General features: G+C 33.3%; 3 protein-coding genes across 6 annotated transcripts; 2 read left to right on the top strand and 1 right to left on the bottom strand.

The window, feature by feature from the left end:
• Nucleotides 1–1,901: 1,901 nt before the first annotated feature.
• On the top strand, nucleotides 1,902–7,089 carry LOC123221031 (transcription factor GTE8-like). Its single transcript, XM_044643698.1, has 12 exons — nucleotides 1,902–2,267; nucleotides 2,469–3,776; nucleotides 3,879–3,927; nucleotides 4,021–4,152; nucleotides 4,539–4,612; nucleotides 4,764–4,836; nucleotides 5,572–5,655; nucleotides 5,735–5,850; nucleotides 5,954–6,020; nucleotides 6,134–6,264; nucleotides 6,358–6,627; nucleotides 6,741–7,089. The coding sequence occupies exons 2-11, from the start codon at nucleotides 2,529–2,531 to the stop codon at nucleotides 6,625–6,627; spliced, it is 2,244 nt and encodes a 747-aa protein (XP_044499633.1). The 5' UTR covers nucleotides 1,902–2,267; nucleotides 2,469–2,528; the 3' UTR covers nucleotides 6,741–7,089.
• A 1,059-nt stretch (nucleotides 7,090–8,148) lies between these two features.
• Nucleotides 8,149–10,927, top strand: LOC123220212 (membrin-11-like). The gene is made up of 4 exons (XM_044642281.1): nucleotides 8,149–8,467; nucleotides 9,270–9,390; nucleotides 9,493–9,642; nucleotides 10,405–10,927. Exons 1-4 carry the CDS (start codon nucleotides 8,214–8,216, stop codon nucleotides 10,564–10,566), a joined length of 687 nt encoding a protein of 228 aa, XP_044498216.1. The 5' UTR covers nucleotides 8,149–8,213; the 3' UTR covers nucleotides 10,567–10,927.
• A 3,341-nt stretch (nucleotides 10,928–14,268) lies between these two features.
• On the bottom strand, nucleotides 14,269–26,576 carry LOC123221158 (protein SEMI-ROLLED LEAF 2). Of its 4 annotated transcripts, none has more exons than XM_044643892.1 (21): nucleotides 26,457–26,576; nucleotides 25,698–25,858; nucleotides 25,082–25,156; nucleotides 24,473–24,588; nucleotides 21,916–22,048; nucleotides 21,422–21,550; nucleotides 20,452–20,499; nucleotides 20,032–20,237; nucleotides 19,737–19,933; nucleotides 19,340–19,632; nucleotides 19,093–19,242; nucleotides 18,531–19,007; nucleotides 18,293–18,439; nucleotides 18,011–18,086; nucleotides 17,569–17,696; nucleotides 17,244–17,444; nucleotides 16,344–16,502; nucleotides 16,132–16,260; nucleotides 15,320–15,529; nucleotides 14,786–15,023; nucleotides 14,269–14,615 (listed from the first exon to the last, which is right to left on the bottom strand). In XM_044643892.1, exons 2-20 carry the CDS (start codon nucleotides 25,830–25,832, stop codon nucleotides 14,859–14,861), a joined length of 3,174 nt encoding a protein of 1,057 aa, XP_044499827.1. In that variant the 5' UTR covers nucleotides 25,833–25,858; nucleotides 26,457–26,576; the 3' UTR covers nucleotides 14,269–14,615; nucleotides 14,786–14,858. The 4 variants fall into 4 exon arrangements, with proteins under 4 accessions (XP_044499827.1, XP_044499828.1, XP_044499829.1 ...); XM_044643893.1 differs by having other exon boundaries at nucleotides 16,344–16,484; XM_044643894.1 differs by having other exon boundaries at nucleotides 21,916–22,030.
• Nucleotides 26,577–27,577: the final 1,001 nt, after the last annotated feature.

Raw genomic sequence — 27,577 nt, 5'->3', positions numbered from 1 at the left:
AATATTTTTGAATTTAAAGAGTTAAAACTATGGTCAATAACATGTCATGTCAAGACCCACAAAAATACAAGATTTGGTAAATTGTACTAGTTCATAAATTTTCAAAGCTTAGGGCATGATCGACAGTGTGATTGGTCATGTTTCGGTGGGCTTTCTTATATTTCATTCGGCCAAACGACTATTTCCCACCCAAGGTTTAGCGTTTTCTCAAAAGTCCCCCCTTTAACTATGGAAACATCAAACACCCACCCATGGCCGGTTAGATTTAACCAAACTCTAACGGTGGTAGGGGTAAAATCGTCATTTTGGCTATAATATTAAAAATAAACTAAAATAGAATCGAATTTTGCCCCCCTAAACTTTAAAAACTAAAATTTTCCCCCACCCTAAGTTTTAAAAAATCACAGTTTCACCCTAGAGTTTGGTTTTGAAATCTCCGACGACCTCTCCGGCTCCGTTGCCGACGGTCGCTCCCTCCGGAAGCAACCTCTCCTTCCGGCGATCTCTTTCCTCCCATTTGAAGGTCCGATCGACGCCCGGAGACGCTGTGGGAGACGAAGACTTCGTCAGGAAGACGAAGTTCTTCGTCTTCCCAGACGAAGTTCTTCGTCTTCCCAGACGAAGCCGACGCCGTCGTCTTCCCAGACGAGGACGACGGCGTCGGCTTCGTCTGGGAAGACGAAGAACTTCGTCTTCCCGACGAAGTCTTCGTCTCCCACGACGTCTCCGGGCACCGATCGGACCTCCAAATGGGAGAAAAAAGATCGCCGGAAGGAGAGGTTGCTTCCGGAGGGAGCGGCCGTCGGCAACGGAGCCGGAGAGGTCGCCGGAGATTTCAAAACCAAACCCTAGGGTGAAACTGCCATTTTTTAAAACTTAGGCGGGGGGAAAATTTTAGTTTTTAAAGTTTAGGGGGGCAAAAGGAGATAAAATTTTCAGCCGTTAGGGTTTGGTTAAATCTAACCGACCATGGGTGGGTGTTTGGTGTTTCCATAGTTAAAGGGGGGACTTTTGAGAAAACGCTAAACCTTGGGTAGGAAATAGTCGTTTGGCCTATTTCATTCTATTAAAAATATAAAAATTTTATATTTTTAATTAATTTTTTTGTGGGTCATGTCATATTGATCTATAGGTCTTTCCATGAGGCACTCACATAGCCCGCTTCATTCGTGGGTCTTGGCATGTGGGCAAATATTGTGCATAGCCACCTCTATTTAAAACATATTAGACCACTTGTGATAGTTAGACACATAGTTTAGTGCATTCTAGTAAGAGTGGTATTTAGTTTGGCTTGGTGTTAAGTTCAAATGAGTAATCGGATCATAGGGTTCGAGCTTGACATTTCTTCTCTTTTTATATAACAATTTTTTTTTTCTCTTTTTTTATAGAATATTTTTCTTTTCTATAATTTCTTTTCTTGTTTACAATTTTTTTCTTTATTTGCTCATTAATATTTATTAATTCAAAGCTCGAATTGACAATTCTAAATTAAAATTAAAATCAAATTAATTATTGTTCAAGTTTAATTTAACTCAAATCCATCCGTACATTCTAATAATTTTTGTCTTTGTTATTTTTTTTTTAAAATTAAGTTAAATTAAGCAATTTTATGGCTAAATTTATTTTTTAAATAAAAATTCTACAATTTTGAAAAATTAAATTAATAAAAATATTACATATTCTAAGTTTTGTTATCATTCGCATAATCCAAGGTGGGGGATAACTTTTCAAAACTTAAAATCTTTTTTTATCCGATAAGGATCTAGAAATCATTTTCAGATTCTACTGGGTCTAAATTGAACTTATGCTAAATCTGAGGACTCCAAGGTTTTTCACTCACAATAATAAAATAATTATAAAGTAATTTTGGTTTATTATTATTATTAGGTTTTTTCTCTCAAATCTTCTTCGAATTATTTTATTTCTTTTATCGTGAAATCTCTATTCTCTCAGCCGCTCTTTTATTTTCTTCGTCTTTGAAATCCCTAAATTTCAACTGAAAAATCTCTTCTTTTTCTGAATCTATAATTCTCAAAACCCTAAAGTATTTTTCAACTCAGTCAGAAATCCTAAATATTTTCAACCTCACTCTGTCACTTGCCATATCTCACTCATTATTTTAAATCAGTTGGTTCTTTGAAGTCGATAAATCGTGAAATCAAAAACTCGCCGCTTCTGTGTAGTCTGCGAATCCAAGTTTGCTCGGGGTTAGCCAATTGAAGTTGGCGTCCGGGAGGGATTTTGTTGCTTTGAAGGGTTTATTACTGGTAATTGATTCGGTTATCTTTGAATTCGAATTTTATGTTGTAGTTTGTGATTTTATTTTCTTAACAGTTTAAGGTTATTTTTAGTTTAAATTTTTCGTGGGTTTTGTGCTATTTGGTTTGTTAGTATACAATTTGAAGTTTGGGATTTTGAAATTCTATGTACCTTTTATGTCATGTCCTCCATGGTTGATGTTTATGCAGAATTTGGTAATTAGACCTGAATTTCCTCTGCACTGGTTATAAAGACCATAAAATAAAGTTATGGCTAAGATGATGGGGAACAGTGATAGGTTCTCAGGAAGGTATTATAGGAATAATGCATTTCAGACAGCTGGTGAGTCTGAGGGGTCTGGTAGCTCTGGGAGGATCGAAACCGAGATTATGGCTTCAGAGGATTCAAGTGCCCCCACTAGGAAATGCATTAATCTAAATTCAGATATACAAGACCCTTTTGGTGTTCCCATGCAAATCCTTTCTCTGTCAAACATTTCACCACCTCAAAGGAAGGATCTATTAAAAAGGTTGGGAATTGAACTTGAACAAATACGGGTTGTCCTAAAGAAAGTGGAGTTTCAAAGAACAAATGGGGTTACTGTATCTTCTTCTAGTGATATTCTTAGTTGTAGTAATGGTCAAAATGGGCCTGAAGTTGAGAAGTTCAGAAAGTCCTCAGTGATGAATAGCAGGCCAGGTAAGAAAATGAAACCTGTCAGGAATAAAGGACATGAATGGAACCGGGGTGCTACAGGAAGGAATGAGTCTCCAAAAATACAGCCTCCAATGGTGAGCACTACAAATATTCTTTTGATGAAAAAATGTGAAACTCTGTTGAAACGGCTAATGTCTCATCCATATGGTCGGGTCTTCAACAATCCTGTTGATGTGGTGAAGTTTAACATTCCGGATTATTTTACTGTTATTAAGCATCCAATGGATTTGGGAACAATAAAAGTAAAGATAGCTTCAGGTGCATACTCAAGTCCATTGGAATTTCGTGATGATGTAAGGCTTACATTTAGGAATGCAATGACCTATAATCCACCTGGGAATGATTTCCATATTATGGCAGATACACTGCATAAATTTTTTGAAGAGAGGTGGATAGCTATCGAGAAAAAATTACCAGTATCTGACCCCCAATTATTACCTGGAAAGAAAGGCCCCCATTTTGATGTAGGGACTGGTAAGGCAATGCCTATGGCAAAAAAGAGAAAAATAGAAACATTCCAGCATGAAATTGTGCCAGAGCCTGTTAAGCCAGTAATGGCTGCTGTGGAGAAGCAGAATCTAGGCAAAGAGCTAGAGTCTTTACTGGGAGAAATGCCAATGCATATCATTGATTTCTTGAGGGATCATAGTTCCAATGGAACGGAAATTGGAGAGGATGAAATTGAGATTGATATAGATGAGCTCAGTGATGATACATTGTTCACATTAAGGAAGCTTTTAGATGATTTCTTGAAAGAGAAACAAAAGAACCAGGCAAGGGCTGAGCCTTGTGAAATAGAGGTGCACCATTCTACTCCTGCTAAGTTGATGTGCAATTTGAATTCTCTTGCTAAATTTTGGGTTTATGAGTGACTAATTCTGGGTTTTTATTCATTGTAACAGCTGTTGAATGAATCGGGACTGAGCAATTCGTCCATGCAACAAGGCAAAGGTTCTTTTCTGATTGATTACAAAGTCTGAATGTCTTTGCTGTATATTTTAACTACTTTATGACTTATTTTTTCCCATCATTTTGCATTTGTAGAAAATGACATCGCTGATGAGGATATAGATATTGGTGGAAATGAGCCTCCTGTCTCAAGCTATCCTCCTGTGGAGATTGAAAAGGATGCAGGGTTCAAAAGCAATAAATGTGTTGGTTTGGACAGCTCCAGCGGTAATAATGTTTTCCCTGTCGTTTCTAATAGTTGGTTGGGTAATTTTTTTTTGTTTTCTTTCAGAAATTTCTAATCTGTTTGATCTTTAATATAGGGGGCTAGATCTAAAAGTTCTTTGTTATAATTTAGAATTGGATATGTAATTAGTTGATATGATGTGCCAATGGTTTTGCACATAACGTTAAATTCTATGTTAATTTTCTGTGTCTTATTTATCCATCGTAATTTGATTTTTCTTTGATATTTTACTTGCATGTAGATACACACTGTTGTTATTTTTGGTTCTTTTTTCTCTTGACAATTCTTTGTGATTATGTTTCTGATTGTGGCTGATTTAGTTTATTCTGTTCTATTTCTTACTATTTTTTGTTGAATCCCTTCACAGATTCTGACTCTAGCAGTTCTTCTGATAGTGAATCTAGTGGTGTTAAAGCGTCAAGTCCCATTGATGTCTCAAAGGTACACACTTATTCAATTCAGTGTTGAAACTTTTAGTTATGTCTCTCTTGATTTGATTTTTGATGGACTACTATGCTTTCTTGGCTGTTCATGTGAAATACCATGATGCTGTTCAACGCACTTTCTACCTCACTTGACCTTTTCCTTTCAGGTACCAGAAGCCTTAAGTTCTGGAGCCCAATTAGATGAGAAGACAAATACCGGAAACCCCTTTGATGGAAATCGTAAGTGTTTGGTTGTTTGATTGGCCTTTTTGGGTTAAAAATTATGTGAAAATCTATGATTTTAGTCTTGGTCTTTTATTGGCTTTAGTCATGAAATTGAAACACAGACTGGGATAATTCTTAACCCTTTATGTGTCTGTCCATAAATAAATTTACTATATTTATATCTTGATATCTCATATTGTCCTCAGGAATCTTAGCTTCTTTGCTAGACTTGGGTTTGGTGCGCTTTGATAACAAAGTTTTGATCAAAATCTAGATTTGCATGTGCCTATATTGAATGTTGAAAGAAATGATTATTCCTGTTATAGCTTCCAATGTGGATGATTATAGAAACCATAATGTATATGTTCAACCCCAACATAGTCTGATGTGAGGTATTTACCATTATGTTGTAACTTTTGTGTTTCTTTTAGATTCCTTACCCTTAAAGATTCTGTGTGCCATTTTTTTCATTACAATTTGGAATTGATGATTTTATAGAGAATTTACAGTTTTCTGGCCAATTTCAGGAATCATTTAGAATGTTTTGGTCACTTTTACATAGTGTTTTTCTTCTCTTGTTCTTTTAAGCTGTATTGACCGGCATGGCTACATATGGACAATATATTTACCCTTCTGTAAATCTTTTTTATCCAGTTAATATGGATTTTTCTGTTTCTCTGATTTTTAATCATAAAAGGATAACATTTATGTTTCATCTTTATTTAATTTGACATTCATAGTCGTTTTCAGAATCTGTGAGTGAGTTGGATCAGGTTGAACATACTACTTCCCAGCAAAAGCCAAGCTCTATTGAGTCAGATTGTTGTCAAGATGGTAAGATCTGGTGTCTGGAAAACTTTCCTGCATGGTAGTTTTCAAATGGTATCTCATTATTCATATTTGAAACATTTAGGTGACAGTGCTCCCAGTGAGAGGCAGGTCTCACCTGAAAAGCTTTATCGGGCTGCTTTATTGAAGAATCGATTTGCTGATACCATTTTAAAAGCTCGGGAAAAAACTCTTTCACAGGTTGGTTATATACTTGGGGGTTACTGTTTGACTTACCCACTGTCAGTGTGTCTGTTCTGTGAGCATTTTCAACTCTCTTTGTGATCCAATACTATTACATCAGGGTGACAAGGGGGACCCTGAGAAATTGCGAAAGGAGAGGGAGGAACTTGAACTGCAGCGACGGAAAGGTTGTTGTTTTTGCTACTGTACTATTCATTATGATGCTTGTTGAATTTTTGTATTTGTTATGAATGGATGAGAAATCATAGATGACAAAGATTTCTGCCATTCTTCTATCCAGAAAAGGCTCGGTTGCAAGCAGAAGCAAAGGCAGCAGAAGAGGCTAGAAGGCAAGCCGAAGAAGAAGCTGCAGCTGAGGCTAGACGAAAGAGAGAGTTAGAGAGAGAAGCTGCACGGCAGGCCTTGCTGAAGGTAACTGGGAAACAGACAATGTGTATGGATTTGCCTATGTACTACTTATCTGTGTTCTAGATTTTACCAGAACAAGTTCTGGCATTGGTGCAGATGGAGAAGACTGTCGAAATAAACGAGAATTCTCGTTTCCTCGAAGACTTAGAGATGCTTAGGACTGCTCCTGCCGAGCATATACCAAGCTCTGTTGATGAGACAAGCCCAGACCACTCTCAGGATGGCTTGGGTAGTTTCAAGTTTGGAGGCAGTAACCCTTTGGAACAACTCGGTTTATACATGAAAGAGGATGATGATGAGGAAGAACCTGAACCACCAACCATTCCAAACCCTCTAAATGATGCAGAGGAAGGCGAGATTGACTAAGTGAGCTATCAGTGCTTTATTTATATACATGATTAAGTCAATGAAACAAGAAATATGATATACTTTGGTCAAATAAAAAAAAAAAGAAAATAATTCAAAATTTTTGCCTAAAGGACCTCAGGATCATAAGAGAGTTTTATCAGCAATTGGACTGGAAAAAGGGTCAAGAGAAGAAGTATCACATTATCAATTTTGGGTTGTTCTTGTTTTGCTTTGGAAATGAGATGTGGCAAATATTGTTAGATGGGGGCTTGATTGATAATGTTAAAGGAAGCCATAAGTGGGCTGACAGATAGGCAGCTGAAAAGAAAACCCTGTAAGGATGGTTGATTTTGTGATGAAAAAAATGGGGGCCTTAAAGTTGTATTACAAACACTCTTAATGAAGGATTGAAACACTTTATGCGTTCGGAGTCATAGCAAGTTTATCAGTTGAAATGAGAAATTATTAGCATTAAGTAGAGATCTTTTCATTTTCTTGATTTTAGTTAATTTTAGTTAATTTATTTCTTGAATTTTTTCAGAAGCAAAATCATTCTATCTTTTAATTTTATTACATTATTTGATAAAAATCATCAATTTTAATTTATTAAAATAACCCAATTAAAAAATAAAAAATTCACATAATTTAGATCAAAAACACATATTTTAGCCTTTTTCTTGAAAAAAAAAATCATTTTATTATAATTATAATTTCAGGCAAATGTCAATGCCCCAAAATCTAGGTTAGAAAGTCAGTTTTGTTTAATAAATATATTTAATATATAATTTTACAATAAAATTATGTATACACATATAGATGTGTTATAGTATGTTGAGTGATTTTTTTTTGTGGTAATCAGGAATATGATTCATATTTGTTGAACGATAAATCTGGAATACCATTATACCAGATAAGTGAAAGTTTTACAGGTGTGATAAAAGTTTGAACCCAAATTTTCATCTTAGAAGTTTTAATACTTCATTAGTTTTATTAAACTTTTGGAGCTATGATTGGGTAATTTTAAATTAACAATAAAATAACATTCAATCATATAATAACATATTCATATATGTATATATTTATTTATAAAAAATAAATACACATAACATTATTTATTTTACTTATGTGACCGATGTACCAATTTGACTAATCAAACAGATCAATCAAGACTTAGACCAATCCCTTAATTGGGCACACACGATCCGTATTTGAAAATATTAATATATACCCATTACATTTCTTTTACCATGTTTTCTATGCATTCAAATTCCAAAGAAAAATGCTTTAAAAATAACATTCTTTTTAACATGTATAATTTATAGAATTATGAAGTTGTTTTCCCCCATTCATGATTAATTCATATTTATTAAATTTAATTTCTTCTATTAATTTTTTTCTCCTTAGAAAAATTTCATAAAATTTTCCTTATTAGAGTTTGAAAGTCATTCTCAGAGTGAAAAGACAATATTACCCCTGAGAGATGACGCGTTTTGCTGTCCTTCTTTGTAATTGTAATGAACAAACACAAAAGCTAAAGCTACAGCTACAGCTAACCAAAATTTTATTGTCGACCTCTTTTTTTCTTCGTCTCTCAACGTTCAGAAATGGCGATGGCGGTTGAAGGAGGAGGGACGTTATCGGAGATACACCAGAGCTCAAAGAAACTGCTGATGAAAGCGAGAGATGGCGTTGAGAAACTGGAGCGGCTGGAGAGCTCCACATCGACCGGCGGTTACGATTCGCCGGAGCTCTCTTTCACCGTCAAGAAAGACATCGCTCAGATCCAGTCTCTCTGCGTTGAGATGGATCGTCTCTGGCGCTCCGTCTCCGTCAAGTCACAGCGAGATCTTTGGAAAAGGTAAAATCTATTTAAGTATTTATTCATATAAAAAGGATATCATCGTGGAGACCGGTACCGGTTCCACAATTACGATTTGTAAAGGCCTGTTACTAGGACTGTAGTTGCAATTGGAGTGGAATCTAGAATTACTTAGTGTGATATCATTAAACTTGTATTCAAAACGAGGTTGTTAAGTTAGAATTTTATAATACGGTAACGTTGATGGCACTGTAATCACGTTTGGATTGGAATCTTGGTTTCCTCTATAGTATATTATAACTCCTATTCCTACTGTAATGACCAGGATGTTAAGTTAGAATTCTAAAATCTGGCAACATTACTAGTACCATAATCATCATTGGATTGGAAGCTTTTATTACTGTGGGTATTTTATTTCTATATCAACTATTTTTTGCCAGGTTGTTATGTTAGAATTCTGAAATTTCGTGACTTTGCCTTACTGTAGTTACAATGGGTGTTAAAATTCTATCTGTACTGATGATCGTCAGGCCTATCAGAAATCCATAACTCTACTGGTACCGTTGTTACAATTGGATTGGGATCTTGGATTATCGTTAGTTTTAAACTTCTATTTCAAAAATACTTGTGAGGCTGGTAACTTAGACTTTTGATATCTGGCAAGGTTAATGATACTGTAAATTAGATTCAGATTAGAATCTTGAATCTTGAGAGTGAGGATCCTTGATCTTAGTTTGGGTTATTGGTTGTATTCTTTTCTTGTATTTGCTCATGAAATGAGTTATCGGATATTGGTGGTAGTGACAGTGCTTTTTTTTTTTTTTATATGTTTTTCATGCAGAAAAGTGGAACAAATAGCAGAAGAGGCTGAATCATTGAAAGAAAGTCTGGACAAGTACTTGCTAAGAACTCAGAGACGAATGAACGAAGCTAGAGAGAGAGCAGAATTGCTTGGGAGAGCTGTAGGTCATCATTTTTTGTTAGGAGTGGTGAAAATGCTCTAGTGATTTCTTGTTATGGTAGAAGAATTAGTTTCTCATCTAATTAATTTATTTTTGTTCTAGAATGGAGAATCTGCTCATGCTTTGAGAATCTTTGATGAAGAAGCACAAGCAATGCAGTCAGTTCGAAATTCTTCGAGAATGCTACAAGAATCCTTTGCTACAGGAACTGCCATCCTCGCTAAATATGCAGAGCAAAGGGAACGCCTGAAGGTATTGTCATTTATATCATGTGCTTATTCACATGCACTCACATATGCATGCATAAACAAAGTTAACAATATGGAAAATGTCATACGTGAAATTTATGCTCCAGCTTCAATTTTATTCTTCTAACTCTATTAACCAAGGCCCCTTGGGTCTTCTAGCTGTTATCATTAACGTTGTTTTTATACAATTTACATAAATCCTATAATTTTCTGTGGTGTCACCTATGCGATTGTTGTGAAGAAATTAGGCAGTTTTTTTTTTTTTGGTTGTAAATGCTGATATTCTGTAGAATAAGTTCTTTAAACATGACAGGTTTTTGTTAAATTAACTACATTTAGGCAACCTTTGTACTAAAAATATTGATGTTTGAAAAACTAAAATAAGGCTGGGATAAGAACCTGCCATAATGGTGTTGCCAAATTTTGTTATTGTTAGTATCAGCATGTATGTGTACATGCAAGCTTGCTCCAAGACAGACAAGCCGCCTCAGGAAATTTCAGATGATTGGTTTCTGTTTTTATTGTTCTGAATTGGAGTATAGTTACCAGCTTCCAATTAGTGAAAAATGGGAGACATTGTGGCCTTTTAAGTGTCATTTAGGTTTGCTTGTTTAGTATTTCAGTCTTTCTCATTCAGAGTTGAACTGTCAAAAAAAAGACTGTTCAAATTAATTTACCTGAAACATTGACATTTAGGTAATGAATTTATCATTACTCTTGCCACTGGTGTCAACAAAGAGCTAAGTATACTTTCTATTCTTTTCAGAAAGCTCAACGGAAAGCACTTGATGTTCTTAACACAGTGGGACTCTCCAACTCTGTACTGAGGCTGATTGAGAGGAGGAATCGCGTTGATAGATCGATCAAGTATGTTGGGATGATATCAACTGTCGTCATCTTGTTTTTCTTCTGGAGGTGGACTAGGTAGTCAATCTGCTCTTCATTCAGTAATTGCACATAGAATATTACTTGTCATCTTTGCTAAGAATCGTTTCTTGATCTGTTTCCCCGGCTAGAGGGAAAACTAATGAGATTGTAGACGCTGGTGCTTGAGAACACAACCCGTATAGAATTGATTTACCAAAAAATAGTTGCACTATTTAATTTTAAAAAAAAATGAAATGACATTTGATACAGGCATTAGAGCAAGATGTCAATTTGGAATATGATAAACAGGGTTAGATTCAATCTAAATTGTTGAGTTTGAATCTAAATTGTCGGGATGAAAAGAATAAAAAGTATACTTAGCTCTTTGTCAACACCAGTGGCAAGAGTAATGTTAAAATTCATATTCCAAATTGACTTATTCATGAGTTTGAATCAAATGAGTCATGTTTAAGACAAAAATTGAGTTTATTTTCATGAATAAGTCAAGTGTGAGTTAACTTAGATCAAATCTAAAATTAAATTGTTTTCAAATTGAGTTTGAGTTTTAGCTCATTGAACTTGAGTTGGTCTTTTTGGATTCAAATCTATTGCAAGTTGATTCTTGTTCAAATTTGATCCTGATCGAATCCGGCTGTAATGTTTACCAGCTATAGTTTGTTATATTAGTGGCTCAAGAGCAAAGGAATAGAATGTGGCAAATTAGCTAGAAAGCAGATAATTTATAGGTTAAAAAAAAAGAAAAGTTTGGATATTCATTTCAATGACAATTTTTTTTTAGCTTATATTTTTATGGCTTATAAATGTGCAACATTATTTTGCCATCGTTGTATGGAATTTCACTGTATCAATTTGTTCTGTTGCTTTTTTAGCTGAAAGAGTGTCGGTATGGGTATTCTTGTACTATTAGGTTTAGTATTTTATAATAGGCCAAAGCACTCATTTCAATCAAAGATTGTTGTTTTTTTTAATTTTTAAATTTTTACTTTGAAAAACTCTTTTATCCATCCATAAATTGTTAAAGTCTTTAATTTTAAAAGTAAAATTATCATTTTATTTGTGATATTAAAAATAAACGAAAATTGTCTTTTTTTTTTCCTTAAATTTTAAAAATTAATAATTTTTCTTTTAAGTTAAATTTTAAAAAATCATATATCTCCTCTTACGGTTTAACTTCAATATTCGGTCCCTCTCTGATGCTATCTTCAATGTGCTATCCTTCTCGACGGTTTCTCTTTCTCTGACGATCTCTCTTAGCGTCTCTTCTTCCTTTGGTAGTGTGCGACGAATTGTCTTTTTATATAATGAGATCGACGATCTTATCTTCCTCTAAAAAGACGATTCATCTTTTTAGATGAGCATCTCACACTATCAGAGGGAGAATAGACCCCAAGGAAGACCGTTGGAGAAAGAGAAACCATTAGGAAGGAGTGGCCGAATATTGAAGTATAAACTTTGGGCTAGGGCGGGGGGAAGGAATGTGATTTTTTAAAATTTGGCATAAGGGAAAATTGTTATTCGGTTAATTTTAACGACCTATAGGTAGGTAAAAAAGTTTTTTTAAATTAAAGGATAAAAACTTGAGAAAACAATAGTTTTTGGATGGGAACAAATCCTTTAGCTTTTATAATACTACAACTATAAACAAATTTTATTATTTAATTTAGACAAATTAACGTGACAATTTGTAATTGAGTAATTTTGAAGTAAAATAAAGTAAACAATTACATCATCCAATAACACTCAATAAAATTATATATACAAACTTTTAAGTATGAACTTGGATATACAAATAATATATCATTATATGATTTAATGTTATTTTATTTTTACTTCAAAATCAATCAATCAATCATATGATGATATATAATCTATATACCCGTGTAAACTTAAAAATATGTATACATAACATAGCTTAACCACATAATATTACATTATTTTGTATGGATACGTTTGTAAAATTTGTTTATATATAAAGTTTTGAATAATATTATGTGTACCCATTTTTTATATATAATTTGTATGTACAGATGATGTATTATTATGTGATTAACGTTACTTTATCTTTAATTTAAAATCATCTAATCACGTGATAATATATTATCTGTATGTATAAATTATATATTAAAAATAAGTACACATAATTTTATTATAAAGTTTTATTTCCGGCATTCATATATCTCTATATATCTTACCTGTCCTGTTAAGAGTCACATTGAATTCAACATGTAGTCCAATTGTAGAAACCTATTTTTTAAAATCTCTTCCTTTTTTCAAAATTCAATTACAAAAATTCTATATATAACTAACTTGGATTATTATAGATTAATAATATTCCTCTTGAGACATGTATGAAGGTTTTCTTTGGAACAACTCAAAAATATACGACATTATTTTGATTAATATATATTGAAACAACGTTATTTTACTATTAAATTGAACTCAAAACTTAATTTGAATCAAATTTGAGTTTAATTCTTTTAAAACATGATGAACTCGACGATTTTGAGTTTAAACTCGAGTTTGGTTTCATGCAAATCAAATTGAGTTTGAACTCGTCTAATGCAAACTCAATTCATTTCAAATCTAGCCTTGAGAATGTCAAATGAAAATTATAAGATTTCAATATCATGTATAGGCCAAAGGACAATTTCCCACCCAAGGTTTAATGAAAGGACAAATTCCCACATATTAATTTTCAAAAACTCAAATACCCACCAATTTACTATTATAAATAGGGATAAAATTGTTATTTAACTAAAAATATTAAAAAATAAAATACTATCATATTTTTCCCCCACTCAAGGTTTGAAAAATTGTCATTTCCCCCTTAGGGTTTCATTCATTCTTCGACGACATTTTTCGGCTAACCTTCCGTCTATCGGTGCTCCCTCTAGCCTTCATGACGAAGATACGACCATAAAGATGACAATTGGAAACGATGTCGTCGAAGATCCGTTGCACAATTGATCGTCTGGAAGCAACATCTGACACCAACAATCTCTGACCAAGATTTAAGGTTTTAGACCAGGAGAAAGAGAAAAGTTGGAAGGGAGAGAGAACACAATTGGAGAGGGCGAACTTCGCGTTCTTTGGTGATAGTTTCAAACCCTAGAAGGAAAAAGTGATTTTTCAAACTTTCATGGGAGGAAATCAAATTTATAAACTTAGGGGAAAATAAATTATTTTTTATTTTTTATGAAATAATAATTTTACCCCTATTTATAACAGTAAATTGGTGGGTATTTAAATTTTTGAAAATTAACAGGTAAAAATTTATCGTTTCATTAAACCTTAGGTGGGAAACTGTCCTTTGACCTTATGTATATAACGCTTAAGTATTAACAAATATAAACAAATTAATTATTAACATATAATTTAATAATTTTAAAATAGAGATAAAATAAACAATTAAATTATCTAATTATATAATAATATTTTAATTTATTAATTTTTAATATTAATTTCTAGATCTTAGATTAAGGTTATCAACGGTTAAGATTATACTACATCCAATATTCTGGAACCTAAACCAACCGATTCAGTTGATCAAGTAGAGGTTAGCCCAGTTCAAATAAGGGTAAACTTCCACCGTTGGATTGCTCAGCAATCAAACTATTTTACATTGTTGTTCATCCGTTAAATCATAGTAACCAAACTAAAATAAGACTCAAACTTTACACCTGCAAATGAACATAATCACGTAAGACTATTTTAATTTAAAATTTTATATTTAATAATTAAATAAATAAAATTATTTTAATATTTATTTAAATATATTACATAACTAGTCAAATTGGGTTTGTCTTTAACCAACCCCTTATCCAGGCCATAGCCCCGTCTAGGTTTAAAAAAAAAAAAAATTACATATGAAAGAAACAAATTGAATTGGACTAAATTACAGAGATACAAGAGATCATGCAAGAGCAAAAATAAAAAATAATTATGTAGAATTTATATATCTACTCTCCCAAAAACCTTTACAAATCCTCATATTGCATTGCAAAAATCAGAGCCATCTCTCAGTACAAGCAATCACGACCATTTCACAGAATCAAATGGCAACTATGGTGATCATGATGCAAAAATTATCTGCACAGAGAGAAAAGAACACCCATTTCATGTAAACATATATATATCAAGTCTCGTATAAACAAAACCATACTGGCAGGATCAAAACAGTCTCATATGAACAAAATCATACTGGCACGATCAAAACAATCACACAACTTTACAAACAAAAAATTTGATTTCCATCTTACCCTCTCACTCCTAGTTCCTGATTCAGGAGATCGAGCATAGATGCAAGCAATCTAACCAAATTTTAACAAGTCTTTAGCATCCGGCTGTTTTCAAGAATTTGTCGTATGGGCTTGAGGGAGGTAAGTCAGGTAACCGAAAAGAATGTCCAAATTTTCGCGAGCTTCGAGCAAGCTGATCCCATGCTCGGACTTTATTGTTATTAATCGACTTGAGATTTCCTTCTGGAAAACCCGCATTCTGAAATAAGAACAAACAATTTAACGTAAATAAAAATTCCTCCGATCTGCCTATCCATATAATAAAAAAATTTAATTCTAAACAAGATTTCTGTGAATAAGCACTGTAATTGACACATTGGAATTCATGCTTCTAAATTATTCTCACCCAAAAAAAAAAAAACATCTGAGGAACGAAGTTTATTTGAGCTCTTTGCAGCAGTCAATAACATTTAGGGTTATATATAAAATTGCATAAAATAGGTGGAACCATTCATGAAGGTGATTACTGCTAATATCAGTGACGAATCAACTTACAATGTTTGGTAACTGGAGGTAGTTGTGCTCCTCATTTTCACTAGAATTAACTATTGCCATGGTTTCCTGTCGATGCTTGAAACTTTGAAGCATTAACATCTTCTGCTGTTTGCCTGTTCCAAGGGCCTCACACTGACTCTTTACTTGGTCATAAGGTACTGGAGTAGAAGAGTCTGGCAAGCTAGCAACTTGTCGAGCAGTTTCAAAAACCTATGATTGACAGAAACATTTTCAATTAGAAAGCCTAAGCACCTCAATCTTTAAATCCACAAAAAGAAATGAATTATACAATAATCCAAAGGCGTTTCTATACAGGCTGGTTCTCATCATTCAACAGCTATAAACTACTTCCTTTTTGCTGGGACACCAATATTCACATAAAATAAACATAAAAATATCAGATATGAATGCAGTTACATTGTGAAAAAATGAAAAGAATAATATTGTAAATGAACGACAGGATGTTGGAAAAGCTCTTCCAACAAAGAATCTTGTAGTTTAGCCATAAATATGATTGGTTATAACCCCTTCGACAAAACATTTAAAGTCAGTAATACCTTTAAACAACCATTAAAATAAGAAGTGCATAGATAGGAATTTCGGAACTGAATTTCCAAATATTGAAATTTCATTTTGACCAAAATCCATATTTCAGACTAAATTCCAATTGTTTTTCAGGTTCGATATACATGTTGGGCGTTGATAATTGTGGTACTAATGCAATGCGGTTCAGACTTATCTTCAATATAATTTAATATTGCCTATAGAAAATATTAAATTAAAAAGATGAAGAATGAAAACAACCATCTTACCGATTCCAAAAGCTCATGAACATTTATAACATCAAGTTTATTAATTGATAGTGATGATTTTCTATCTGACTGCCTTCCGATAGCTTCAGGAGAGGCCTCTTCATCAGTCAAGTCTGCTGATGGCATGACCTGAAATAAAAACATTGTTGAATCAACATCAGGAATAATATTCTCTACATTCATAGTGGAGATATTTTCTGGGTTCAATTTACCTCATCAAAGGCCCGTAACTCCATTCCAACAAGAGGAGAAGATGATTGTGGAGTCTCCACAGACAATGGAGCTCCCACCGGATATGCATCATCAGGGGAAAATCCTTCCAAAAGTTGGTCCTTTATGCCTGATAATTCATCCTGGGGGAGAAAATACACCTGTCAATAAAAATCTAGCAAAATGATATTTCAAAGAAATACCCTTAGATATCAAGAAAATCCACGTCAAAGAGGTCAGAATTTTTTGTTTGGAGAATACAAATAAAAAAATTTAATGACATAGACAAAGCCTTGTCCAAATATATCAGCATATATAAAACATACAATAGAGGGGGAAAAAAAAGAGAAATCAGGCACTATTTTCATCCTCTACCAATAATTTCAAGTACGTTTGTTAAAAACCATGGCAGAGGGCAAAAATAATTCAAGTACATCACCTTTCCCTTGCTTCCCTAGATTAGTGTTTGAAAGCAAATGGTATACAGAAGACTTTTTATTTTCCTCAGTCCTGACATCATTTTATTTAATCACTAGCATTTCCAGCACAGACGGGATATGCCACTTCTCTCAGGAATCGAAAAGTGATCCACTATCAAAACATGCTGACAGCCAACAGACAATCAAGAATGCCACTGACACAGGCACCCTATCAGTTATTCAAAACCATTTTGTCATTAATAATGATCACTTCAATGAATGTATGCTCTATAATTTTAATCAATAGTCCAAAATAGCCATAATTACGTATAATGGCCACAATTTCAGGTGTTGATCACCATGGCCCTGTCTACAAAATGCGGATTCAATCCGTAACCACTTCCCAAGCTTATTGCCCAAAAAAAAATAATGCATCATAAGCCTTATGAATAATGGAATGCATGAATATAAATTGGTAATCACCTCTGACAAATTCGCAAATTTATTCATGAAGTGGGATATCACAATTTCCTTCAACTGATGGTCATTTAATTCTATTGCAGACAGAGATTTCCGTGCACAAACTTCATCTTCCTCTGAACCATATGCTACCTTCATCTTACCAGATTCTGCACATACAGCCTGCAGTCTGATGTCTTCGACTAACTCAAGATAAGGATCAACCTGTCAAAAGGATGATAAAGTGATACATATATCTTAAAGGAAGTCTAAAAAGAAACTTTAATTAGTCAAAAAGAGACTAAGAAGAGGCATGGCCTTATTCTGAAGGGTAAAGATAGAGACTAACTGTTTGTTCAGTCAGAGATGCTTTAACAATAGGAATTAGGTCTGGGAGACTGCCTGCTCTTGCTGAAAAAATAAGCATGTATGAGGCCAAAGTAAAAAGTGATCTTCTGCAAGATGGTTGAAGGCCTCCTTCAATATGCAAAAAACAAAAGAGAGAGAGAAAAAGAAAAGTAATATCAGTAATAAGTCTCAACAGTTCCATGCATATGTCTTGCTTGCTCACACAAATCATATCATGAAAAATATTTTAAACAGACATTTGTGCAGGTGTTACATGGCAGCATAAACTGTTTCAGATTATAGGTGAGCTGCATATCTTTCGTATTATAAACTTTAACAAAGCCTTATAGATCACCAATGTAATTTTACCCATTTTACGACTTCGATGGGAAAACCAACTAATATTCAAAGGAATTAAATCATTCCCATTAGATGCAGCTTACCTTCTTGAACCAAAGATACACTCCGAAGTGAAAAAGCAAGCTGAAAACACCGAACTAAGGCCATGTGGCTGGATGTCTGTCAGCACCAAAACAATAACCATGGATGTTGAGTACAGTAGTAAAGTACACAGAAAATTTCTATCAAACTTCAGGCATGCCATAAAAACTCAAAGAAAATGATGAGACCATGCAAAATCTGTTCCACCTTTTCAAAACACCTGAAAAAGGAACACATTGGAGAAAAAAGTAAAATAGATGGAAAACGACATAAATATGAATCACCTTAAATCGCGTAAACAATAAAGCAACATTGAAAGTGTGGGCAATAGCCTCAAAATCTGCAGGGTTATTTTCTGCAGATGTTGCCTGAACCCAGATTGATGAAAGCAAAAGACTCACTTGATGGCTACTCAGTCGGAAGGAAGTTATCTGCGGGAAATAATTTAGACAGGCAGATGATTAAACTGAATTTCTAAACCATTCTCTTAATTTAAAATTACTGGATTTGGGAGCTTCATACTGTTTTTCCATCAGTCAGAGCACGCTTAAAGCTGTATGACTGGCTACGAGAGTGTTTCAATTCCCTCCCAGGTACCTGATTTTCCTCCTGCAGTCCTCCATCCATGAGTTTTTCTTTGTCTTTACCTACATCCTTAAAGGAGAAACTTACGTTTCTTAATTTCTTTGACACAGAGACTGGCAAGATGCTGGAAATGGCTTGGGTAGTATCCCTGCCCTCCTGCAGTCCATCCATGAGTTTTTCCTTTTCTTTACCTTCATCCTTTGAGGAGAAACTTATACTTCTTAATTTCTTTGACAAAGAGACTGGCAAGAATCTGGAAATGGCTTGGGAAGTATCCTCGCCCTGATCTGACCAAGGGGAGACCAGGGATGGCATTAGCACAACAGAAAAAACACTATGCGCCCCAACTCGGGTTTCATGGTCTGGATGAGCCATTGCTAGGAGTAACTGATGAAACAGAGCATCAGGAAAAGCCTGAAACAGAGATCCGAAAATATCAGATGTTTCTTCAAATTTCTAAAAACTGAATAGTATATTGCATTTCAACAAGTGCACTTGCCTTCTTGTAGTATGATATATTTGGGATGGAAGAGACAATCTCAGCAGTCCTATAAACAGCTGAGATTGTTGTTCTAGCTATAACAATATTATATGAGATATTCTCTAACAACCCAGACATCATATCAAGGATGGGTCCGACATCACCAACCTGTTAAGTATAAATAGTTGTGTTACAGTTGCATTATTGGCATGTCTGCATAAATATTTTAACTCACACTTAAAAAAAAGAATAAACGATCACAAACCTTCTTTGAGAGCTGTGAGATGCAATTTTCTAAGGCATACTGAAGATCAGCATTCCATTTAGCCATATCACCCACAGAATCCGATAATTCAGCTGCATTTTGCAGGCATTTTCGTAAATGTTTAACCAAGTCTGTTATTGCACCAATGATAGCAACAGAGGCCTGCAGCTTTGCATTTTTTGTGAGTTGTGTGGCAATGTCAACAATATGAATCTGTACACGAGGCTGTTTGGCAACATTCTTATGATCCAAGTGCTTGATCAAGATAGATAGCAACAGGTGGGAGTTTTCTCCTAGAGATTAAACCAAAAAAAAAGGTTCATATCAATTATATCCACGGAAAAACTAATAAGAAAATAATTGCAGCTAGATGGAGCATTAAGATTTCATATGTGACCTGATTCCTCCAAAAGTGACTGCATGTACAATATAACAGAGCAGGCCACTCCTGTATCAGATGACCAATGATTTTCAACATCAAAATGATAAAAAAGGGGTTCAAGCACACGCCTCACTGTTGCAGCTTCCTTAGCCAACCTGGCTATATTATTCAAGCAAACTTTGGACCAGTAAGAAGGGCTCTTGGAAGTGTCACTGTAAAATTGGCAAAAAAAGCTAAGTATGTTAACTACACTCAAGAAGTCTCCTTATATAAATTATATATACCCAATAAGTACAAAATGATGCCTTACGTTGTTGAATACACATCAGGATTAGTCACAGGGTTCTTAAGAGAAGAAACCCTTTCACTCATATCTGGAAAAGATGAGCCATGAGATTCCTCTTTAAGTTCTCCTTGAACCCCCTGGTCCTGAGATTGAGAATGTTGGCTGGCTTCCTTACCATCCTCTGGTTTCATTTGAAAATCAAAGTAGTTCTCCAAAGTCACTGAAATAATCTATTTCAGAATGGAAAATTACTTCAAATTAATATGAAAAGCAAATACCAAGCACACTTGCTAGTATACTTCATAGACTAACTTAAAATATGATAAGGAAAAAAAAGATTTCCAAAGTTCACCAATAAACTAGATGATATTAATTTTATATATATATATATATACTGAAGTAAAAAACACTAATAAGAACCAACAAGAGGAAAAGGAAACTCACATTGTCAAAGTCCATAGTGATATGTGATTGCTCACCCATGAACCACACCTAAGCAAACGAAGCAGGAAAAGATTATTAAAGGTGGCACAACATTAATAAATCAAATCTCTACATTTGAACCAGAAAAAATGTAAGTTTTGTCAATTAAACATGGTGGAGTTATGAAAAAGAATTTATAATTATCTATTCATGTATTAAAGGCTGAATGCTAAGATCAATTCAACATCTTCTAAATCTGATAAAGGGGCCTGTTGACAAGTAGAAGAAGTGGCAGAGGTTGTAGTACAGAAAGGTAATGAAGAGAATCAGCTTGCTACTAGAAGCAGAATTCGTGTTAAATTACTGTCTCTTGCAAGTAGGAAAAGTGATGTCACAACCACATCCTTAAACAAAGAATAAAAGTCCAGAGCCAAAAGATACTCTTACGACAAAGAAAGGTTAGCTTTATTATGCATGTTAGACTTTAATTTGAAATTAATTAGGTCTATATTATCTCCCACATGAGTGGGACTAGAAATGTAGGACTTGGACTACTATGTACCTAACTTTCCAATCCATACTTCAGTTATTATGCCTTAGAAATGTTAAGTTCTCTCATTAAATGCCTTAGAGAAGTTTTAAAGTAAGAGAAAGTAAAAGACTATATAAAAAAATGTACACAGCTTGCAACATTAAACAGCAGATACAAATACCTAAACTGATTAAATTACAATAGTCTGCAGAAATGTATTTTGAGCATCATAAGAAAGAAGAGTTTATAAAAGGAAAATTAAAAGAATTGTCCATGAGGATTAACATGCATCAAGTGTGATTATATGTGTATCTAACTGTGCATTAACAAAGCAAGGTTAAAAAACAGTATATGATGTTAGCAAGAGCTTGCATTCCAGCGAGAATTTGCACTAATTCTAATTGTATGTGCAACAACATGCACATTCACAAAGTAAGGCACTAGGTAAATAAACTGTACCATGTTTGCAAGAACTTGCATTCCAGCTGAACGTAGGCGTAGAGCTCTTTCATCATCTCCCACTTCGTGAGCCAATTGACAAAGTTTAGGAATAAGACCTTCTAAGTTGAACATGTATGTACTATCCGTCTACTTTCAATTCAATAAGTTAGAATCACTTCATTAAAAAAGAAATAGGTTGAACATGTATGTACTATCCATCTACTTTCTACTATTTGGTATATGTAATTTAGTGCATACAAATGAATTATTCCAAAGTGGGCACACCAAAAGCATTTAAAAGATCTCTTTCAAGCCATCACATTTTTAGAGGGCCCTGTCACCACTCCCACTCCTTGTAAAATGTAACTAAAAAGTTCATTCAAGGAGTAGTATATTTTCTATTGTCTTTAATTAGTGTGCTCCCCTACCTAACATGTATTACTAGAGCTATCAAGCTGAAATATGTCAAAATTAATCTCATGGCTCTAACTTCACTTTATATCATTGCACACCTGGGAATTAATAAAATCAACAAGAATACTGCAAGCTAGAATCTGCATTTCGTCCTGTCGAGTTTGCTCCAAAAGAGTCTGAACAATCCCTAATAAACTGCTGGCAAATAATGGACTGCAAGAACAATGAACTCTAGAAAATGTCCTCATAAAGAAGAAAGAGCTTGCATGTTCAAATAGGACAGACAAATTGCAGAAATAAAATGATGATGCAACATAACAGTAAATCAAGCAAGAAAAGAATAAACAATGAATTTCTGAGATATCATAAATGTTGAAGTTCTTTCCACATAATTGAGGAAGGGAAGAACCATAAGAGACTCCCTACATGTATAGTAAAGAATACAGTCAATTGTTGTAACTTATTTTATAACGCTTCCTTCTGTTCTTGGTCTAGTCCATATAAGCAATAAAAAGGACAATGCCTAAAAGAAAATAGAGAAAAAGAGCAATTCATTACTCCAAGACACATACTTACATACCAGATACAAGCACAAAATGTAAAAATACAAGAGGTAAAACCTAAATATTCTTTTTTGGATAAGAAACCATGAATCATATTAAAATGTGAATCAGGAATCCGCTAAATCAGTACAAAACCCTTATTGGGTAATCAAAAGCTAAACAAAATCTAAAATTTTCTAGAGTTTGTGATTTTAAACCTAATTTCAGAGTTGATACACTATTAAAATTGGGACACTTGTTCTCAATCCAATGGTGGTTTTTATTATAAATAGTGTTTTTAGGTTTAAAAAATGAGGGGAGAAGAAATATTTTAGGGTTTTGTAATTTAGACAGCCAATGTTGGCTGATTCAGGAAGGTCCTCAACGCCTCGAATGGCCAGAAAATAAAAGGTCCCCGAGTTCTCAAACTGTCTAGAATGAGAGGCCCCTAACTCCTCGAATTTTTAGGTTTATCCTTGTAATCTTTTGATTAATAAAATAGTTTTATTTTATTGTGTATTTTGTGTTTTTATCCTTTGTTTTTGTTGAAAAAGAGTTGGGTTCCTAACAGATGATATCAAAAATCTGGCGAGAGAGACAAATCAGCGACAAAAAGGGTGAAGGGTTACCGAACTTGACGCCAAAAAGGTGGCCGGAAAAAAAGGCAAACAGAAAAAGAAGAAAGGAAAGCGACAAAATGTGAACTAGATCAATGATGCAGTGGTAGATTTGTGACAAAAGTCTAGCTAGCTAGGGAAGAAAGTCTGCAACGTGAAAGAGAAAAAAACAAAAGAAGAAGAAGGAGAAGAAACGGAATGACGACAAATGCATGAAGAAAAACAAATTTATAGAAGATAGAAGACGCAAAGAAGAAAGGAAGAGAGAGAAAAAAATTTAAAAAGAGAAAGTTGTGTGAGATAGTTGTGATGCATGAAAAGTTGAAAAAAGAAAGAAAGAGAAAATTGCATTAAAGTTGAAAAAAATTAATAAGACAAAGAAGTTGTATGAGACAGCTAAAAAGAAAAGATATATGGGACCGTTTGGGAAAAGATGGAGAGGTGGAAAGGAAGTGAGTAGATGTATTAAAAAAGGTGAAAAACAAAATTCAAAAAAAAAAAATCCAACAAAAAAATCAGAAAAAAAAATAAAAAATAAGGAAAAAAATTCAATATACATATGAAAAAAAAAAAAACCCACCTTAAGGATAAAGTGGTTTTGAAGGGAAGAGAAATATTAAGATTAGGACACTTGTCCTCAATCAAATGGTGGTTTTTACTATAAATAGTATTTTTAGGTTTCAAAAGAGAAGGGAGAAGAAATAGTTTAAGGTTTTATAATTTGGGCAACCAACCTTAGCTTATTCAGGGAGGTCTGTAATGCCTCGAATGGCCGGAAAAAGGGAAATCCCGGACTCCTCGCACTGTCCAGAATGGGAGACTTCAAACTCCTCGAATTATTTGGTTTATCCTTATAATCTTTTGATTAATGAAAAAAATTTGTTTTGTTGCGTATTTTGTGTTTTTATCCTCTATTTTTGTTGAATAAGAGTTGGGCTCCTAAGATATACCAAATATGGTACATCTAGAAAATCCACCAGCCACAAATAGAAAGGGAAGATACTCTTAATACCATATAATAAACATCATTATAGGCGACAAGAACATATCTTCAGTATGCTTAGTTTCTTGTATGAGAGTGTTCTCAATCTTCTTGGCTCTTCTAAAAATGATATTATATATTTCATTATGCCTCCATAGAAAGTATAATCATTGACATTAAAAAACACAAAAATAAAAGCAACGACCTTCAAAATCGAGTTATGTTTACAGCAAGCAGTTCATAATAAATAGCTTGACTAACCCTAGTTGAATGAATCAATAGAAAAATTGTGTGTTGGATTACAACTTACAGCACCTAATGAAAGTTTTAGTAAACAATAACAGCAACAAAACGTGTAAAGACAGTCGCTTAGAAATCATGAAAAACCCTTTTCAATTAGGTTATTAAAACTCTCAACTTTGAAGAATAAAGAAGAACGAAGTCATATCAATGAAGTAGTGCAAGAACAGCCAAAATTAAGATTAGAAAATAGAAAAAAAAAAATCACACTTACTTTTGACCCTTACATGACGATAATAATTTCTCATAGATGCAGGCCACAACTTTTACAGATCCAAAGTTCTCATTCCGTAGATCCTTGTAGCATCTTTGCTCTAGCTGATCAGTAATCTGTGCAGACAAGATACTGAGAGATTACAAATAGATCTGTATACTTAAAAAGAAACAAATGCATATAGTGTGAATAATTTTGGATCCATAAACTCTAACATGTTTAGATTTCAAACACATATCAAGTCAACATTCCCAGCAAAATTAAGAGCAATTACTAAAACTTTTTACTCATTTGGATGAAACTGGAACCCGAATCACTTCTGAGAACAGAATTTGAATTCTTGATAAATTTATAATATAGCGGTTATAGAATAGGACAGAAGGCTAACAAAAAAAGCCATAATCAACATAAGGCAAAAGTAACTTAAAGTTTGGTGAAGTGTAAAGTGATTGGTGAAAAGAGTAGCTTTAGTAACCATTTTACTTTGTAAAAAACAATGTGGTTCAGCCTGAAGTAAAATAAAAAATGGCGGATTTGGTCAGTTTGGAAGTTTTATCTATGCATCAATCAAAGTAATGGAGTATTAGTCAACCAGAAGATAAAACATACCTTGGGAATTCGTAATGGGTTCTTTGAAGCATATTCACAAAGCTTACCAATTTTTCTATCATTTGGTTCAGCTTCCTGCATACAAATAAGCACATTAATGCCTCCAATTTCTTTTTTAGGATTGTTCCTGTTTTCAGGAGATTGAGGGTGGAGTGGCATGAATCAGAAGCCTTAAAGAAGCTGTATATAACATAGGGGAGATAATAAAAGTGACAAGTTCAAAATTTCTTGGGAAAGTCTCTATAGCCCATATTCAAGTTCTCTTTTAAAATGAACAAAATTCTATCAGTAACAACTAGTAACCTTAGTTGTAGTTGTTGAATCAGCAGCCAAAGCAACAATAAACCTTCCAACTTTTTGAAACCTTTCTATGATATGAATACAAATTTCACATGCTTCAAACACACTGAAAGCATAGCTATAATACCAGAACAAACCAACCATTAACCAAATATCAATCTTACAGAAAAACTTTTATCTTACTTACAATCCATCTAAAGCAAATCAAGTTAAGAATTAACCCATGCATACATTACCAAGACCAACTAAGGCAATGCAATTTCCAATACTTTCAAAGCCTTAAGTTCAAGTGACATTACACAAGCTATAAATCCACCTGATTACGAGGAAATAACTCTGCCAGCATTTTCTTGTATCGTTTCACAGGCTGTCTTGACCTTGGACGCATCGAAGGACATAAAAAACAGAGGTTACCGCAGACAGGTACGACCCGTCTGGACATAACCCCCATTTTTTCTATAGATGCTCAAGCCCCTCCTATGCGATTCACATAAACAAAAGATCCATATTAATAATTATTCACTTCACACATTGCATCAAATCAAAAACTCCACACAAAACTCCTATGTCCTCATTGAATCAAATCATAATTTTGCTCAGCAATTTGGCATTTACGCATCTATCCACATGCTCAAATCCACTACAAATCCCAAAAAGAATACCAAAATTATAAAAAAAAAAATTATAACCCAATTACAATTAGGAGGTGTTTGCAAAACCCAGATGACATTTTCAAGCTTTGATTGATTCAAATCATGGAATGCCAAAACCAATAAAGAATTTAAGGTGTAGAAGCTAAGAAAAACAAATGAAACTACAATAAACACATTAATTACGTAAAATTAAACAAAATGTTCAAAAATCTAAAGCATACCCACAAATTTTAATTACACGGACTCCATTTCATGATAGAAAAAAACTCAAGAGAAAACGATCTTAGAAACAAAAATTAAGAAAAAATAATCGTTTCAAAATTGTTTGAAACGTAATTTTTTGACGATTTTAAAATGTAAAAAAAAATCAACTATCAATAATTAAATGCGAAAAAAAATGAAAACAAAATCGACGCGTTTACCTTAAAATTTTAGCCAAATAGCGAACAAATTTTTGGGTTGAGATATCCCTGGGCGTCCGCGTCTGGCTGTTCTCTCTGAAAACATAAATACAGAAATAAAATTTTTAAAATTATTATTAAAAAAAAACAACAAAAGAAATTACCGAATTGAAAATATTTCATGCAAGAGTGACGTGCGGGTGTGATTACGATTGTTACAGTCCTTTATTGAATTTTGTAAATCACTATTATATTATTTTTATATAAAAAAGATTTTATTTTTTATCCCATAAAACCTTTAAATAATCGTAATTTTGGTTAAAAATTATTATTTATTATTTATTTGATTTTTAGGTGGACAACTAATAAGTTCTAGGTTGATTTGATTTTTCTATATTTTTAAAATTTTAAACAATTATTTATTTAATTTAAATCTCGCATTATTTTTTGCTTGCTTTTTTTTATTTTTCATATTTTATTGATAAAAATGAAATTCAATTATAAAAAATTGAAATTTAAGAATTTAAGATAATTTTATTTTTTATAATATTTTATTTAATATTAAGAATAATATCTTGTATCATAAATGTTTTTTGTTAATATTATTAGATAGTTTAATAAAATTTAACAAATTATTATATAATTTAATTATTTATTTTATTTTTAATATAATATTATTTAATATCATGATTTATTAAACCACTAATATATATTATTCGGGTATTCTTATGAATCTCATCCGATTGTAGGCATAATAATATTTATCTATTATTTTTTATTAAAATAATAAAAATAAACATAATTTAATATCCTAATAAAAGCAAATATCACATAAGTTTGGTGACAGCGGCTGTGACTTTAGAAAAATCAGGGGAGGGGATTCGAAAACAAGTCGTTACCCGCTTTCTGACAAAGAGAAACAAATTAAAGCAAAGCATCAACGTTCCCGCCATCCAACGGTCCCGCCATTTATGGGAATTTACCTTTTTCTATTTTTATTATTTTATTTTTATATTTTTGTGAGGAAAGTGTGCTTTTTCCTGTTTTTCTAATACTAAAATTATGTATTAAAAAAAAAAAAAGTGTATGATCAAATCTTCTCTTACCATATTTAAATATTAAACTCTTTATTTATTTTCTCT

Source organism: Mangifera indica, chromosome 7 (genome assembly GCF_011075055.1).
Source record: "Mangifera indica cultivar Alphonso chromosome 7, CATAS_Mindica_2.1, whole genome shotgun sequence".
NCBI classification, from domain to species: domain Eukaryota; kingdom Viridiplantae; phylum Streptophyta; class Magnoliopsida; order Sapindales; family Anacardiaceae; genus Mangifera; species Mangifera indica.
The sequence above is the reverse complement of the archived record's forward strand: the minus strand, read 5'-3'. Positions and strand labels throughout refer to the sequence as shown.

Coding starts and splice junctions, on each gene's coding strand:
- LOC123221031 (XM_044643698.1), top strand. CDS start 2,529: ATGGCTAAGATGATGGGGAACAGTGATAGGTTCTCAGGAAGGTATTAT. Junction 3,777..3,878: donor CTGAGCCTTGTGAAATAGAG/GTGCACCATTCT, acceptor TCATTGTAACAG/CTGTTGAATGAATCGGGACT. Junction 5,851..5,953: donor GGGAAAAAACTCTTTCACAG/GTTGGTTATATA, acceptor CTATTACATCAG/GGTGACAAGGGGGACCCTGA.
- LOC123220212 (XM_044642281.1), top strand. CDS start 8,214: ATGGCGATGGCGGTTGAAGGAGGAGGGACGTTATCGGAGATACACCAG. Junction 9,391..9,492: donor CAGAATTGCTTGGGAGAGCT/GTAGGTCATCAT, acceptor TTTTTGTTCTAG/AATGGAGAATCTGCTCATGC. Junction 9,643..10,404: donor AGCAAAGGGAACGCCTGAAG/GTATTGTCATTT, acceptor TATTCTTTTCAG/AAAGCTCAACGGAAAGCACT.
- LOC123221158 (XM_044643892.1), bottom strand. CDS start 25,832: ATGGGGGTTATGTCCAGACGGGTCGTACCTGTCTGCGGTAACCTCTGT. Junction 19,243..19,339: donor TCTCACAGCTCTCAAAGAAG/GTTTGTGATCGT, acceptor TATACTTAACAG/GTTGGTGATGTCGGACCCAT. Junction 15,024..15,319: donor ACCTCCAGTTACCAAACATT/GTAAGTTGATTC, acceptor TTCTTATTTCAG/AATGCGGGTTTTCCAGAAGG.